At 37.2% G+C, this 17,804-nt stretch overlaps 3 protein-coding genes across 4 annotated transcripts; 1 reads left to right on the top strand and 2 right to left on the bottom strand.

The window, feature by feature from the left end:
* Positions 1 to 1,701: 1,701 nt before the first annotated feature.
* Positions 1,702 to 5,572, bottom strand: LOC147929201 (uncharacterized). Its single transcript, XM_087482399.1, has 8 exons — positions 5,422 to 5,572; positions 3,892 to 4,929; positions 3,454 to 3,774; positions 3,020 to 3,128; positions 2,760 to 2,939; positions 2,561 to 2,660; positions 2,090 to 2,480; positions 1,702 to 1,826 (listed from the first exon to the last, which is right to left on the bottom strand). The coding sequence occupies exons 1-8, from the start codon at positions 5,570 to 5,572 to the stop codon at positions 1,702 to 1,704; spliced, it is 2,415 nt and encodes an 804-aa protein (XP_087338525.1).
* A 2,812-nt stretch (positions 5,573 to 8,384) lies between these two features.
* Positions 8,385 to 10,831, top strand: LOC104735167 (L-gulonolactone oxidase 3). The gene is made up of 3 exons (XM_010454901.2): positions 8,385 to 9,433; positions 9,514 to 9,769; positions 9,857 to 10,831. Exons 1-3 carry the CDS (start codon positions 8,741 to 8,743, stop codon positions 10,681 to 10,683), a joined length of 1,776 nt encoding a protein of 591 aa, XP_010453203.1. The 5' UTR covers positions 8,385 to 8,740; the 3' UTR covers positions 10,684 to 10,831.
* A 1,139-nt stretch (positions 10,832 to 11,970) lies between these two features.
* On the bottom strand, positions 11,971 to 17,786 carry LOC104735166 (protein EMBRYONIC FLOWER 1). Of its 2 annotated transcripts, XM_010454900.3 has the most exons (9): positions 17,426 to 17,786; positions 16,491 to 16,515; positions 16,344 to 16,401; positions 16,000 to 16,193; positions 15,790 to 15,909; positions 15,651 to 15,713; positions 14,334 to 15,568; positions 12,535 to 14,150; positions 11,971 to 12,268 (listed from the first exon to the last, which is right to left on the bottom strand). In XM_010454900.3, exons 3-8 carry the CDS (start codon positions 16,370 to 16,372, stop codon positions 12,567 to 12,569), a joined length of 3,225 nt encoding a protein of 1,074 aa, XP_010453202.2. In that variant the 5' UTR covers positions 16,373 to 16,401; positions 16,491 to 16,515; positions 17,426 to 17,786; the 3' UTR covers positions 11,971 to 12,268; positions 12,535 to 12,566. The 2 variants fall into 2 exon arrangements, with proteins under 2 accessions (XP_010453202.2, XP_010453198.2); XM_010454896.3 differs by having other exon boundaries at positions 16,344 to 16,515.
* Positions 17,787 to 17,804: the final 18 nt, after the last annotated feature.

Here is a 17,804-nt window from a genome sequence, read left to right as displayed (position 1 = left end):
ATCAAAGTTCTTAACTAACTCAGTTAATCGAATGCTAATTGTTTGTCATATTAGAAAGCAAAACATACCAAATATCAAACAAACTAACTCAGATAATCGAATGCTAGTTGTTTGTCATATTAAAAAGCAAAACATACCAAATATCAAACAAACTAACTCAGATAATCGAATGCTAATTGTTTGTCATATTAGAAAGCAAAACATACCAAGTATCGAACAAACTAACTTAGATAATCGAATGCTAATTGTTTGTCATATTAGAGAGCAAAACATACTTAGTATCGGACAAACTACACTATGAGAACTAGAGCTTTGCCTTAATTAAACGAGTCAAATAGAAACTCTGAATCAAACAAACAAGTCGTGTTTTAATCAAACCATCAAATTCCACACAATTCACAAACCATCAAATACCAAGTGGAACACAAATTTTGTTTTAAACAAACCATCAAATTCCACACAATTAACAGGAAGCGAAACATACCAAGTCGTGTTCTTCAGTGGTTTAAGAGATAGAACTGTCGTAAACGTCTCACGGCCAGGCATCATGAGGAAGGCGGTTAGAGATTGCATCGTGTCATTCTGGAGTTGAGGAAGACTTCCATGGGACTGATGCGGTGGAGACAGCGTATGATCCTCCGGTGGATTCGGTGGATAGTTCTGAACCTCAAGCGACGGAACAGGCGGATCAGGAACTCGATTGTCGGAGCTCTGGAAAAGGGTCTGTGGCGGTGGGAAGTTCCGGAAATGCGGTATTTGTACTTGTTGGGGCATAAATAGTTCTTCCTCCGACGGCGTGAACGACTGAGGAATTTGAGCAGTCGGGGTGAAATTGTACTGCGGTGGTAGCGGGTTGGTTTGATTAACGGCTGCAGATGGGTTAGACGGTCCGGCTCTCTGAAAGTTGGTGAGATGAACAGCTGCGGATGGATTAGATGGTGCGGCTCTCTGAGGGTTGGTGAGATTAGATGCGGAAACTCTCTGAGAAAGGTTGCACCCAACCTTTCTCCTTAATGTTTTCTTAACCGCAGGATTCGACATGAGCTGAGGAAGTGAGATTGAGATGCGGAAGTGAGATGAGGATTGATTGTAGAAGATTGTAGAAGAAAGATTTAGGGTTAATGGAAGAAGGAGATGAGGAAGTGAGGAAGAAGGAGAGATCGAGTGTTTTAGGTTTAGGTTAGGGTTTAGATTGAGGAAGAAGGAGAGATCGAATTGATTAGGGTTAATGGAAGCGAAGGAGATGCGGAAGTGAGGAAGAAGGAGAGATCGAAATATTTAGGATTGATCAGGGTTAATGGAAGCGAAGGAATTGATTTAGGTTTTATTTTCTTAATGGATCGAGTGTTTTGTTAATGGATCGGATCGAAATATTTTGTCCCAAATTTCTTTTGCCCAAAATATAAGAGGAGTGTTACACAATATAACTGATACGTTTTGTCAATATACACAAAAGAGAAATTGGTTCAGATGGTTAATGTACTCTGATTGTAATCATCAGATCTGGGTTCGAGTAACCCCAATGTTATATATATATATATTTTTTTTAAAACACATAAAATGTTATATTGATTGTATAAAACAATAATCTTAAAGAAATTAACAAGGTCTTCCAAATGTTTATTAAAAAGTAAATAAAACCATTAGATTTTAATAAAATACATAATTTATTTTACATATCTTAAAGCACCAAAAGTGACTTCAGGGTTCTTCGTCGTCTTCTTCATCATCTTCCGAAGACGATAAATTACACATAAATTCATCTTCAGGTTCCGCGTCTGCAACATCGTAGTCAATGTTTATTGGTTCTCTCCTTTCCAAATTGTCTACAATGACATCTTCAATTGTGGTCATCAATACAGCATTATCATTTTCTGTTTGCAAAAGACTTGGTTCTCCATCAATGTTTTCCCTCGGATTCACTTTTAGAACATTGAGCCATAAATGCTTCGGTTTCTTTATGTATGGGTACTGAATATAACAAACCTATGAGGCTTGAGATGCTGTTTTGCAATCAACATGTAAAAGTTACACATATTGTATATAAATGTGATAATGACAGTAAATAATTATTCGTTTATATACATACCTAGAATAAATGGTTCATTTTTATTGTACTTTCTGGTTGAAAGAACGTCTACAATGCCACCATTACTTCTCCGAGTGCCTCTACCAATTACAGGGTCATACCACTTGCACTTAAATAGTGTGATCTTCAACCCAAGCATCTCCTCATACTTAAGTTTTATGATATCAGTTATTGTTCCATAGAAATCTGCAGCGTTAGATGCATCCGTATAATTTTCACCTTTAACAGAGACCCCATAATTACATGTCTTTCGTCCAGCACCGTGGTTCTCTGTATGAAACAAATAACCTCTTGTAAAATACATTGGCCATGTTTTAGCCTTGTTCAAAGGTCCATGCACAATCTCTTGAACCCAAGTAGGAAATGGATTTGAGGCGTTCCAATAACTAACCTGCATATATATATAGTCTTGTTATGTTAAATAATAACAATAAGTACAATATGTATTTCACGAAAAATGGTTTAACATACATATTCTTTAACCCAAGAATGATATTCGCCAACTCTTTTCGCGGAGAGTTCTTTCTCGGTAAGTCCTGGATATTTTGCCGAAATATAATCCTCGAACATACTATATAGAAAGATAAGATCACCAATGTATATGAGAAAATATAGTGGAATTAGATATCTAAAAATGTAACTAATTTGTGATATGTAACTAATTATATACCTCTCAATTGGCTGAAAATAGTCACAATTCCGTAAAACATATGCGTGTGCGCAACGATAGTCATCACGTGAAAGCCATATTTCATTCATTTCTCCACTTGGACGGCCAACTTGAGTAAATATAGAAGGTACTCCAGGGACATGATATGCCAACGCTTCACCTTCATCAAATCTTGTTAATCTGACCAAATAATTAAAAAGTAATCATTAGGACTATTAAATTAAATATCACATTAAAAATATTTACTCTTAATCGCTCACCTTGATTTTTTTCGTATATTCGCAGCAAAGTAGTGCTCAGAGAAATAAGCAATCTCGTCATTGATATATGATTCTACAATTGATCCAGCCGCATATCTTTTGTTCTTTGCTTTTTCTTTCAATTTTTTGAAAAACCTTCAAAAGGATACATCCACCTATATTGGACAGGGTCTCCCAATTAAGCTTCGTAGGGAAGATGTATAGGCAGGTGCTCCATCACAACAAAAAAGGATGGTGGAAATATCTATTCCAAATTGTAGAGGATTAAAACAATGTTCTATTTTAGAATTTGAAGTCGACTTGTTTGCAAAGTTCTCGAGCAAAAGTCCCGGAAAAATGCTCCAACCCCTACAATATTATATTTATTCAAATTTCATCACAATTACTCACTTCATATATATATATATAGAACTTTAAATAATTAATTAATATACCTGATAACGCAAGGTGGACATTCCGGTCAAGGAGTTCTGCAAAGATAAATGGAAGTAACCGCTCCATGAAAACATGGCAGTCATGGCTCTTCATGCCTATAAACTTTCCATTTTCCATATCAACACAACTAGCTAAGTCTGCTGAATAGCCATCTGGGAATTTCACCGAGTATTTCACACATTCTAATAAGCTTGTTCTGGCTTCGTCTGTCAATGTATAGGGCGGGAAAAGTGCTTTACCCCTACTATAAAGATGTAAGTGTGGCCGAGAACAGAACTTTGCTATATCCAACCTTGACATGACGGAATCTTTTGATTTACCTTTCACACGCATAAGAGTGTACATGATGTTGTCCAAAAAAATCTTCTCTGTATGCATCACATCAATATTATGTCGGAGATTAAGGTCCTTCCAGTACGGTAGCGACCATAAAATGCTTTCCTTGTGCCAGTTATGGTCCTTTCCATATCCATGCATCTTCCTGTCATGACCATTTCCACCGACGTCCTTGGTTCTTGGAGGATTTACACAATTCAACCGCTCAGAATAAACTTGCTCACCAGTCAAGGACTCTGGTGTATACTCTCTTGTAGCGTCTTTTCGCTTCAAGAAGTATTTTTTATTCCTCCTCAGAGGATGATCAGGAGGAAGAAATCTCCGATGACAATCAAACCAATATGTCTTCCTTCCATTCGGTAGATAAAAAGACTTTATATCGTCCATGCAAACTGGACAAGACAATTTACCATGTGTTGTCCATCTAGATAACATGTCATACGCAAGAAAGTCGCTTATCGTCCACATCAGCACTGCTTTTAGGTTGAAATTTTGGCCCAAGGACACATAGTATGCATCGACTCCGGTAGACCACAACTCTTTTAACTCATCAATAAGAGGTTGGAGAAAGACATCAAAACTAGCTCGCGGATGGTTTGGACCAGAATTCAGAATTGTAAGAAACAAGTACTCAGCATCCATGCACATACCAGGGGGTAAATTATATGGCGTCAATATCACTGGCCATAATGAATGGTGACGAGACATCCCAAATGGATTGAACCCATCAGTACACAATCCCAAATACACGTTACGTGGTTCTTCAACAAATTGAGGATTTTGTTCTTGAAAATACTTCCACTCCGCTGCATCAGACGGATGACTCATTTCTCCCACCTTTGCTTGGTGCTCGGCATGCCATCGCATTGCTGTTGCATTCTTGTGACTCTGATACATTCTCTTCAGTCTATTACCAATAGGTAAGTACCACATACGACTATATGGTACTTTGGTTCTGCGTCGGTCATTCTTAGGCTTCCATCTTGGTGCATCACAAAACAAACATTTTTCTTCCTTTTTGGCATCTTTCCAGAATAACATACAATTGTTTATACAAACATCAATTGTATGATATGGGAGTCCTAAATTGTGCATCAATTTCTCTGTCTCGTAATGAGAACCCGTAGCCTGGTTTCCCTCTGGTAAATAATCACTCAACATTTCTCATACTGAATCCACTAACTTTTCACTCATATTATAATCTGCCTTATTTTGCATAACTCTAGCAGCTAAAGATAATTGTGACTGACCTTCACGACAACCATCATATATTGGATTTTTTGCACTTTCTAACAAGTCATAGAATTTTTTTGAATGGTTAAGTACTGGTTCTTCTACACTCTGATAACCCTCATCCCATTGATAGTTATCATCATAACCCACATTAGAAGGAAATGCATCATTCACCATATCCACATATCTATCTTCTACTACATTACCCACTTCCTCACTCCCACTAATAAATGTCGGATCAACAGTACTCGTTCCTATATCCATATTAATTTCTTCCCCATGCTTATACCAAACATAATAATCTGGCATAAACCCATAACTAAAAAGATGATTCCAAATTCTAGTCCCTAGAAAACGCTTCCCGTTTTTGCACCTACTACAAGGGCAAAAAAACTTACCCCCGTTTTCTTGTGGAAAAGGCTGGCTATTTGCAAATTGTATGAACTGCTCCATCCCGGCTCTGAACTCTTCTGTAAAATTTCCCGTCACCTCATCGATCCTCTTGTACATCCACTCTCGGAAATTACTATAATTGTAACTTCCTGACATTATTATAAATCTCTATATTTGCAAAAACGAGTCTTTGCAAATCTCTATATATGATCTCTTTTTTTTTTTTTTGTTGCTTTGTGTTTCTGTAAGTGAGAAAAACGATTGGTGAGCTCAGTTTATATAGACATATTTAGCGACTAAAAAGTGACTATACTACGTAGTCACCAAATACAAGTACACCTACTTCGAATGCTAAAAACGTGTTTATATACACGTGTTAAGCGACTATTTAGCGACTAAATTTTGCGACCCGCCGGAAATGTCGCAAAATAGTCGCCAAATTTCCTACTACTCAAGCAACTATCATTTAGTCGCTAATTTAGCGACTATTTTGCGACAGCAATTTGCGACACGCCGAAATAGTCGCAAAATAGTCGCCAAATTAACGATTATTCTCATTTCGTTGTTTTTTGTCACTATTTAGTCGCTAATAGTCATAAAGCAGTCGCGAATTAGTGGGTATGTAGTCGCTAAATTTAACGACTATGAATATAGTCGCCGATCGTAGTCGGAAAATCTGTGTTTTCTTGTAGTGTTTTGATATCAATCCTATAATAATATATTTTAGTAGAAATACGAAAACTCATGTGTTCTTGCATGTTCATGTATTGGTCTTTCCAACTTAACTATTTGCATTAACATGTGAGGTGGTCTCAATTTACAGTTGAGATCAGGCACCTCCATCGACACCGGAACATTGTGATGATGTCATTTCATAGCAACTCTGATACTAACATGCACTATACTAGAAGTTTATCGATTTCTTATATGTAATGCCTGTATATATATTGCAAGTCGAACTACTCAAAAATCAATAAATCAAAATGTTAAATGCTTATAATATGAACTATATCTAATTTGTGGTCTGAATATTATTAAGACCGGTTGCTATAAACGAACATATTGTTCAATAAGAAATAACACCAGCTGAGCTGACATATACCAATATTGTTTGAACTTGTTCAAGCATTGGTACATAAACATAATTAATACATGTTATAATTAACAAATTAATCAACCACGCGCCATAGTATATAAATTAAACAACATAATGATCTAGGTTTTTTTTTCAAAAATGTCTTTTAAGCATGAAAAAATAATCATGATCTTATCTAGAAGCATGATCAGTATTAATTAATGACCAAACAAATACTACTATTACTTAAGCCTAATGGCCCTAATCGTACAATTAAGACAAACTCACAAACGAAATCAGCCGAACCAATCCAAACCATAATATGGTGCTCTATACTCTATATATACTGATCAAAAAGGTGCTACTGTAGTCTACATATACCATAACCATATATATACTGACCTCACGATTGGCTATAACACAACGGTCTTTCTTTCTTTTTTTGGTTCAAAAACATATATATATATATATATATATATAGTCTTTAAATAGAATAATTAAGAAGGATATAGTATCACTCAACAGAAAACAGATAAGTTAATGATTCACTAGCATCGTTCAACGAGCTAGTAACGAGATTTACCAGTAACCAGTAAACACAAGGAATTAAAAATCATCACATATATCCTAAGTATACTTCTTACGAAAATGTAGTACGTACTTACGTACGACTTTATTCCAAACGACGTATGATTCTTGGATTATCTAAACATAACTAATTCATGTATGTTGCATGACTCAAACTCCGGCCCCAATTATTGAATATTTATATATGAAACTATGAAAGTTTATTTTAAAACTATATGTTCGCTTTTCTTATATACGTAATTTTATTACCAAACAAATATTTCTCAAACTTAACAAAAACATTGGTCTGAGATTATAATAAACTCCAAAATAAAAAACATACTGCATAAAGAAAGAAAGGAAAAAGAAATTCCTAATTTGAAAGTTAATTCAATTAGATTAAAAATCCGACTTGCTACGTTTTTGAGACAAAACTCAAATTTGATTATAACTTTTAGATCCGTCATATACTTTGGCTGTGCAGATCAGTAGTTCACAACTAACCGTTAAATTAAATAGGGTTTTTAATCTATATGATGAGCCCGGCCAAGTACTGACCAACTTTTTTCAAAACTTTATAATCGGTCCTACAAAAGCTGGACTGGATTGGCAATTGGCATGATGGTTTTGTTTCCACGAGAACATCTTTGTTATAAGTATCGGTTGGCCAGGGGAACCAATGACCTTAGAGAGTTTATTTGCCGCTTACTCCATGATAATAATGGTATTGTGCCCATTGTCGAATCCTTAACCAACTAAAAATATAGTATTAGATTAATCTTAATTATATATAACTTCAACCATAACCAACACTAAAAATATAGTATTAGATTAATCTTATACTTATATAACTTCAACCACTTACTGAATAACTAATCACCAATGTCAAGGAAAAGTAATCATGATTAATAACCCTTACTCAAATGCTTAAACTATCTTAGTTTTGAAATTATATTATATCATTTACGTACACATCAATTTTTTTGATACTATATATATATATATATTGATATGTAAACTAAAATTCACCAAATTTATTCAGCTGATATTAAGCATTTTTACTATTCATTAATTATCTATATAATCAATGTTGGAGTATATATATAGATATACGTACATACATAGTATAATTTTCTTTCAATTAGTATCAACTATTGTTAAACAAATCAGTTATAAGCATCAATCATTTTATCACCGCTTTAAAACCAAACACAACACGCTTTTCCTTTTGTACTTTTTTGTCAGATCAATTATTTTGTCAATTTCCACCTTTTCACTATTTTAGTTCCATTGCATATATTTTTTCTTAATATGAATGATGATGATATACTTAGTGGGAATTTCTGTTTCATATTTAAACCTACAATATTTTCTATCACTTTAGGTTTTGACCAGATCTTTGAAAAAAAAAAAAAAAGGTTTTGACCAGATCTAGATTATACTAAATTTTTAATTCTTTACCATCTTCGAATAAATCAGCTGCTACTTAAAAATAAATGATATGTCACACTAAATTCAGAAGATGATCAAACTCAATATATACAATAAAGATCCGGCAATATTATTTATTTGCTTCAAAGCAATGTTTTCAATCTTCAATAAAAATCTCATTTATACATAAGTAAAGCATAAACCAAAACCAAAACCAAAACCAGAGAGATCCAAGAGATAAAACATAAATCATGATGCGTTATTGTTCTCATACCCTTCTTTATTTTTCATTTCTATCTTTCTTCTTCTTCTTCTTCTTCACTATATGGACCGTTCAATCCGTACCACCACAACCACCGGTCCGATGCGACCAAACCGGTTGCACCGTCTTTAACGCGTACGGCACGTGGCCCGACCGCAAAACATGCCGCGCGGCTAACGTCACGTATCCAACGACGGAGGATGAGCTTCGTAAAGCCGTGGCTTACGCGGCCGAGCACCATCTCAAAGTCAAAACCGTCACCAGATTCTCTCACACCATACCCAAACTCGCTTGTCCTTCCGGTTCAGACGCAATGCTAATCAGTACGTCGAAGTATAATTCGGTTATCGAGATTGAACCGGACCGGTTAACGGTTACGGCTGATTCTGGTGTTTCGTTGAGAGAGCTGATCGATAAAGTTGAAGGAGCTGGGTTTAGCATTGGAACGTCGCCGTATTGGGAAGGAGTTAGTATTGGTGGGCTCATTAGTACTGGATCTCACGGAAGCTCGTGGTCTGGACGAGGCGGTTCGGTTCATGACCATGTTGTCGGAATCAGCCTTGTGGTTCCGGCGAATTCATCTGAAGGTTTCGCCAAGGTTGTCAAACTCGAGGAAGGTAGAGATGATAAGCTTCTTGACGCCGTTAAAGTATCATTGGGAGTTTTAGGAGTCATCTCTAAGGTATAACTTAACGCCGTTAACTTTTCTCTTTATAATTGTTTTTTTATTTCGTTTTGTTTTGTATATTTAATATTTTGTAGGTTAAGCTTTCGATAGAGAAAGCATTCAAGAGAAGTATGACGTATAATTTCACATCTGACGTAGCACTCGAAGACATTTTTATGGAGCATGGCAAAAAATTCGAATTCGGAGACATAACTTGGTATCCTTCTAGGAAAACTGCGGTTTACCGTTACGATATCCGATCACCGGCCAACGTCTCCGGCAACGGAGTCAACGATTTCACTGGTTTTCAGTCTAATCCTATCTTAATATCTAAAGGGGTTCGAGCATTAGGTTAGTAGACGACTCCTACCATTCCCGGTTTAGTTTGGTTTTATTAGATGTTTAAGAATCTAAATTTTGGATTTGAAAATGTTGTAGAGAAGGCGCTTGAATCTAGCAAGAACGAGAAAGGAAAATGCACCACGGCGGATACGACTTTGGCCTACAAGAAACTAACCGGGAATGGTCTTAAGAACAATGGGTTACTCTTTACCGGGTATCCGGTTATCGGGAGACAAGGCAAGATTCAGACTTCCGGGTCTTGCCTCTACTCATCTTCGATTAGAATTGACGTCGCTTGTGCATGGGACCCGAGGTATAACGGTCTTTCCTTCTATGAAACGACGGCTATATTTACGGTTGCTAGGTTTAGAGGCTTTCTCCTCGACGTGAAGAAGCTACGAGACTTGGAACCAGAAAGACTATGCGGGATTGATATCTATAACGGTATCCTCATACGTTTCATCAAGGGCTCAAATGCTTATCTTGGCCAGACAGAGGATTCTGTGGTTGTTGACTTTAACTATTACCGAGCGGATGATGAGTTAACCCCGAGGTTGAACGAAGATATGATGGAGGAGATGGAGCAGATGGCGTTTGTCAAACACGGGGCGAAGCCTCATTGGGGAAAGAATAGGAAAGTGGGTTTCTTTGGCGTGAAGCAAAAGTGTGGACCTAACTTTGACAAATTCTTGGAAGTGAAGAACAAGTTAGATCCTACGAAGATGTTTTCAAGTGAATGGTCTGATGAGATTCTGTTTGGTAGAGAAGGTCCCAAGTACGATGGATGTGCCCTTGAAGGGAATTGTGTGTGTTCAGAAGACAGACATTGTATCCCTTCCAAAGGTTACTTTTGTAGACAAGGTCTTGTTTACACACAAGCTAGGGTTTGCAGATACTCTCCAGCGCAAGTTCTAATGACGTAATTAGCTTGAGTTTTTATGTTTTAAATTATATCATCCGATGACAAAATGATGAAGAGACAGAATAAATTGTTCTTCATATACTCATGAGTGTATCCAAAGGAATATAAATGTTTTACTAGGATCTTGGATATCCTTATTTTTTGGGATATATTATATATGCGCTATTTGTCCGGACATATTTGACTCTTTCAAAAGTATTTGCAAGCGGATCTTAGAAAAAAAGAAATTATCCGTAGATTATGACACGTTTCAAGCCGTTGTGGCGTTGTCCGATCAAAAAAATCATGTTGCTTCCGCTGCTGGATCCCTACGTTTACCCGATTGGATAGGAAGGGTCTTTATAATCTTGTATATAATGGAAAAAGTTCTCAGTATTCTCATGTTAATCGATATGTAAACAAGACACTTTCAAACCCGTCGATTTAATTAGTTTTACCAATTTATCGACAAAAAAAAATTAGTTTTACCAATTAACGTGGTATCAAAGCCTAGTAACCGCATGCAATATTTGACATTATGACTGATCTAAAGAATATAATGGGATTCAATCATAAATGAATGAACGAATAAATCATCATTTAAAGTAGCCATTTTACTAATCCCACGTCGAAAATGAGAAATGACTTATATTTCTCTGTCACTTCGTTCAAAACCAGTTTCAAAAAACAATCAAAGATTTCGAAAATATTGGTGAACACAATAATCTCCACCCCGTTTTTGAGATATTATCGGCCCAAGGCATTGAATGCCTCGTTTTTCATATATTTACACGTCCTAACAAAATGGACGTGCAACCTTGTTTGAGGGTTGAGCTCAACTACCTAACTCCCCTTGAGTTGAGACACTTCCTATGGAGGTCCACTTATTCAACATCCTACTACACTCAAACATTGACCTTGTGTAGTCTATCCAATCTTTCAATCTTTGAACCTGCATCCGCTCACGCTCACATTATTCCTTTCTTCTATGATAACGTTATCCTCTACTCCGGTCGCAAGTCAGCTAAATGCAAACTCAGAGTTGTAACGGAATCAACATTCTTAAAATATATTAAAAAGTTGAAAAGTAACAATAAACATTTCCTCTTAGCTTTTATATTGTCAAGAAAGTTGTTCTGCAGATTTCTTTTTATTTTTTCAAATTGGAGAATTAATTTACAGAATCTTAAAGTTAATTTTTTAAAAAAGAGAAATGAACAGTTGAAGAGGGTTTCTCTTAGGTTTTCCTTTTGAGTTTGGAGAAGTTGCTTTGTCTGATAGCATCTCAACACAACGAATAACACACTGGTTTAAATAAAGACTACATAATTTTATATAACGAACCAAAAAGGTATCTGGTATCCCCAAAAAAAAAAATAACACAAGGCCTGTTCAGGGGGTAGTACAGTAATTTAAATATATACACACGCTGAGTTTACCCAAGTACTGTATGCTTGAACAAAACATAAGAAACGAGTTTGACGAACAGGAGGAAGATTTGCAGTTTACTGTTTCCTGTCTGACTTATTATCCTTGATTTCAATACGAATGCTCTCTCTCTTTCTCTTTGTATCCCTCTTTCTTTGTCAATCGCTATGCCTCAGTGTCTGTTTCACATTGAGTAGAAAGAAACCTATTTTGTTAGAAACGGAGACAAAATAAAATATGATGATGAAGAGATTGATTCAACTCTGTTCTAATTACCTAACTAAACATAAACCAGTCCTTAAGTTCTGACTAATGGAACTACGAAAGAAACGCTAAGTAAGGTGATAGTATTACCACCTGTTTCCAGCACTAAAATTCAATGAAGCTAGTTTTCTCAAGTCAATGATTTCAAGAAAATTCGAACACTAAATAATTAACAAGTTACCTGAACAAATCTCTCCCATGCCGTATATCTCTTTAAGCATTTTCTGTAGGTGGACAAACAGGCTTATTGGTGTGCTTCATTGCATCCTGCTTACACAAGCTTGGTTTCTTCTTGAAGGTTGTGCGTTTTCGGATCTTAAGATTCTGAGCCGTTAACATGTAAACATTACCAGGTTCAGGAATGGTGAAATCAGCAGGGTTTCTATTGACGCTGCACACAATGGGTCCAGAATTCTTGAGTGGCCACGCAGAGGCATTATTGCAGCTCTCTGCTTTTCTCTTTTGTTTCTTTTCTTTATCCGTCATGTGAAATTTCAAAGGGAGCATCATGGAGTTCGATGCCCCTAGAAGCTGGAATTTCGCTTGGTCGTTGCTGCTCGCAAACGCCGCCTTTTCATTAGTATTATTGTAGACCGGAGCAGCAAACGTGTCTTTTCCCTTGGCTTTCTTCTCTTGATGATGAGGACTCCATGAAGCTTGAGCATTTTGAAAAGAAAATGAAGACGTACCAAGAGGTGGTATGATGGGGAAACTCTTTCTGGAAGAGGAGTCTTGTGCGAATCTCTTGTTGTAAAAATCAAAAGGCAACTGCTTAGTTGAGTAGGTTGTTTTACTAGAGTCCCCTGTTTGAAGCTCTATAAACTCCTTGGACTGGTTGTTGACTGGCGGAAAATGTCGTTTAGTAAATTTAGTGTTTCCGTGTTGGTCAGCGGGAGTGGTTGACCTCAGCCGAGGATTCATAAGGCTGAGTAGATGCAATGCCGGTATAGAGCTCTCACTAGAAAAGGTATCTATTGGCCTACTACTACTACTACTAAGCCCAGCAGCATGTTTACAGCCAAATGAGAGTTCTGAATTAGTCCCACATTTTTGCTTCCCGTTGGCAGCAACAAAGTTGAGGTTCCATGTGTTTTCATTGTTGGCTGTTTGTGAAAGCATACCCGGCTTTGCTGACTGATCTATATTGAAAGAAACTGGCTTATGATGACTCTGTGGTGGTATCATGGAAGATGGCCATATTGGATGAGAATTAGGAACACTCTGGCACGTATCACAAGCACGTAATACCCGAAATGAAGATGGAGAAGGGTTCTGAGTAGCCACAGTTGGCGAATTCCCAAGCCACTGACAGTTGTGACCAGAGAACCGGATGGAGCTGGCTCGGTTTTCTTGGGTGGGAGGAAAGATCCCAAACGGAGAAGGCACATAAGGCTGACTTATTGGGAAAAAGTCATGAGAGTTCTGCTGCTGTTTTCCCATAGGAAAGTGTTCTTCCCTCCTTGCACTGCTACCACACGGTTTTGGTGGTCTTGATGTGTTGTTGTTGTCCTCAAGTGAGATCCCGTTATCATAGGTTTCGTTCAGATCAATCAGCAGAGCATTCTTGGATTTGTGTGCCGTTTCTTGTGATGGCTGTTTGTTGCTAACGTCTTCTTCTTTATCCGGAAGACACCTCTCGTACTGGTTTTTGGCCATGAGCTCTACTATCTCCATGGGAATATCATCGTTTTGCTCTTCAGTCGTAGTCTCCTTTCTATCGTGGCTTTGGCTTCTGGGTGCTCCATCATGTTCTTGGACCATAACAGTCTTCCCCTTTCTGTCTGCACCAGAAGCATCCTGCCAAGTAAATCAATCCCGTTATTATCCTGACCCAATCACTGAAGCACACCAGTTTGGAATAAACAACAATAGGTGCAAGTTGGAAAACAGAATGACAAAGCATGGCGATTCAAGAAACTGACTGATCACAAACTGTAATACAGAGCTTTACATAAATAACAATAGATGAAAAGCTTGTACCTTTTGCAGCACACGGGAAACATCCGCAACTTCAGTAGAAGAAGGGGCGTATCTTAACTTAAAGTTCGAGAAAGACGGTCTATTTGTATTGTTGTTGTTGTTGCTTCTGAAGTCAACAACATCTGCTCCAGTTCTCAACCATCCACCTGTGCTGGATTTAGAAGAGGAACTAAAGTCTCGAAGACAGTTTGGTTCCGCATCTCTTAACCTGACATGATCATTGTCTTGCAAATGCAAAGAAGTGACCGGCTTATCATTAGGCTGAGGGATATATTTTCTGAAATACCCTTCTGAAGCCAAACGGTTGTCAAATAAACTCTTCTCATTCAATAAATCTCGAGTGTGGGAAACTATGTTTACTGAAGGACCAGTTTGTGATATAACCTGATTTCCATCAATGCCGGTATTAAAACTGATGAGGGTGCTCTTGCCATTATCTGTTACGTGCTTCTTTGTTTTCTTCTTGGCTAAACTGAGCTTCTTCTCTGTTCTCTGAGTACCTGGAGGACAAGGAACCGAATCTTTTCCAGTGAATAAAGAATGGACAGGAGTTGATCTCTTACTGGGATCTGCTTCATGCTCCTTAACACCCTCTTGTGCAGTTTCACAAGGAAGTGGCGGTACAAACTCGTCAACAACCTGAAATCTTCTGTTTCTCTGCTTACCCTTAATTGGAGTTCTCTCAAACCCACTATCAGTTGATTCACTTTTACCTTGATCAGAGTCACAACTTTTGGAGGCATTCTCAGAGGTGGCGCCGTTTGTACTTAATATCCGGCTGACGTAATTGTTTTCAGGTAACGACTTTCTTTTTCTACCTCTAACCGATTCCTTTTTGAAAGCAGACTGTTCTTTTCTGATATTACTACTACCACCACCACTGGTTTTGGTATTACCAAGCAACTCACTGAGTAGACGAACCTTGCGAGACTTCCTACGCTGCAGCCCACTCATAGCAAGATTTATACTCTCTGATGACCCATTATCGCATTCCAACAGTCCACCACGGATACCTTTATGATTCTTGGTTGCCTTAGGAGGTGTATCTTCAACCACACCAGCAATTTCAGATGATCCGAAAGTTGTCACAGCCTGATGATCCACATCTTGTTTGTTAACCTTTTCTTTAGATCTCTTGTTACCTACCTGCTCTGGACTCGCGAGCTTTCTACTCTTGCTCCTAACAATGGAAGCATTCGTTGGTCGACCACGACCTTTCTTGAGAAACGTAGTAGCTGCAGTTGTTGAGATTTTAGAAATTAGCACTCCGTTTTATGTGCACACTTGTAAGTGTGGCTAGAGCAGAGAAAACTATACCTGTCTGATCATCCTTCTGAATTCTTTCACAGTTTACATCCAAATTCTCCTCAACAGCATTACCTGAAATAAATGATAAGACAAAATGATTAATTCAGGTTGCTATGAAATATGAAACTATACACCAGCAAATGCATACCTGCAATATCAGTTTTCCTTTCTTTCTCTTGATCAATGATAGTTAACGAATTCAACTTGCTTTTACTTGGAATAACCGAAGAGTTTCCAATAGTTCTTGAGTTTGAATGCAGTCCACAATCTGGAACCAACTCAGAAGCATAAGTTCAAGTAGACAAGTTATAATGTCTATAGAAACATAAAAACAATATTGGAAATGTGATTTATATACCATTAGGTCCAGTAGTATCTTTTGTTCCATCAGCATCTATATCTTTGATACAGCTCATACAATGCCACCATCTAAACTTTGGCACAGATAAAGAAGGAAGAGCATAGCTTTGTTGGTCCACCAAACTAATGCTCTCTTCTGAAAACGGCCAACATTTTCTATGGTCTCTCTCACGGGTTTCAGCTACGAATGCACTGCATTAATTAAGAAGAACAAAAACTCAATATATATTCGTGTCATTTAAACTTGTAACTTGCTACTATATATCTGCACTTGGAAGCGAACATCATATAGAACTTAACACACATACAAACTGATGCATAAGGTTAACATATTATGCTCACCGTATTGAGAAATGATCACATTTCACCATATCAATCTCGTTGGCAGCACCTGCAAGATCTATGGATATTGAATTGATCTTAATGGAGGATCCCATTGATTTGCTTGAAGATAATTATAAGCCTCAGTGATGATTAACTTCCATGTACCTTTACTCTCTCTCCGCAACTAGAGCTACAAAAGCAACACACAATAACATTTCTTAGCATCACGAAACATATATTACACAGTATAACTGTGGTTGATAATCACAATGTTGTTGCATATCAAGACATAAATCTTTAACTTTCCAAATGTACGACACTTATAACTCTGATTATAAACAAGCAATAAAGATAACTGATCGATGACATAGTGTTCAAGCATATTCCAAGAATATCCCACATAAAATAACATTCATAAGCAACATCAAAATCCACAATGTCACGGCAAAGAAACAAATTTTAAAACCCTAAAGGTCTCGACATAAAATCAAGAACGAGATTCGTTACTAGCATCCCATTTCATTAATTAGTAAAACAAAAATTAATCGTAACATGTAAACCTAAATCTAAACACGACCTAAATTTAGGGTTTTTTCAGACAACCCGGAAGAAGAAAAAAAACCAAAGCTTTCACCTTTTATCTACAGCCAACCAAAAAAAAAAAATTAAAGAAGATCAGACCCGATTCAGTGTAATCTCGGAAAAAACAAAACCAAAGAAAGGTGAAATTATTATTAATCAGCGTAATTTAGGGTTTAAAATCGAAAATTAGGAACGAAATTAACAGATAATAAAAACACTTAAAATTAACGGCATGTGATTGATTAACAAAAGAGTAAACCAAAGACCCAACCCAATTAATACGGGCCAGATCTATCGGCACGTGAATAGTCCGTGAAAGAAAAAAAAAAAAGAAAAAAGGGGGTAAGAACAGCGAGTTTCAGAAGACGCGAGACGTATAAATGAACAGTGAAGCTTATTAAAAAAAAAAGAGACACGAAGTCAGCTCTCTTAAGTCAGACACAACAAATCTCAGACCAAACAAAGATCAAACCTAAGCGGAAACCTTAAATCGAAAGATTCATGTCGGAAGCACGCACCTGGATAAAAATCCGACCAGAAATTAGGGGAAAAAAAGAAAAAGGGGGTGGATACGAGATTCGAGCTCGATCTTAAGCGGCAACGGGAAAAAACTATATCGGGAGATTGATAAGGTTATGGATAAGAAGATTAGATGAGTTTCGAGGATCGATTCGTCGGGAGATGAGTAGAATTTGACTGCGATTTTTCCAGAAACCCTAAGACGAAAGGGGGGGGGGAGAGAGAAAGGGGAGGACTTTATTTTTCTTTTTTAGCTTTGTAGAGAGAGAGAGAACTGTTGGAGAAACAAAGAGAGAGAAAGTGAAGAAGCTCTCCTATCCTTGAAATGAGGGTTTTTTTTTTTTTTTTGCTATCTTTCACGTCGATATAAGGGTTTTA

The sequence above is a fragment of the Camelina sativa genome, chromosome 13, assembly GCF_030686135.1.
Source record: "Camelina sativa cultivar CO46 ecotype springtype chromosome 13, ASM3068613v1".
Lineage (NCBI taxonomy): Eukaryota > Viridiplantae > Streptophyta > Magnoliopsida > Brassicales > Brassicaceae > Camelina > Camelina sativa.
This window is presented reverse-complemented; position numbering and strand designations above follow the sequence as displayed.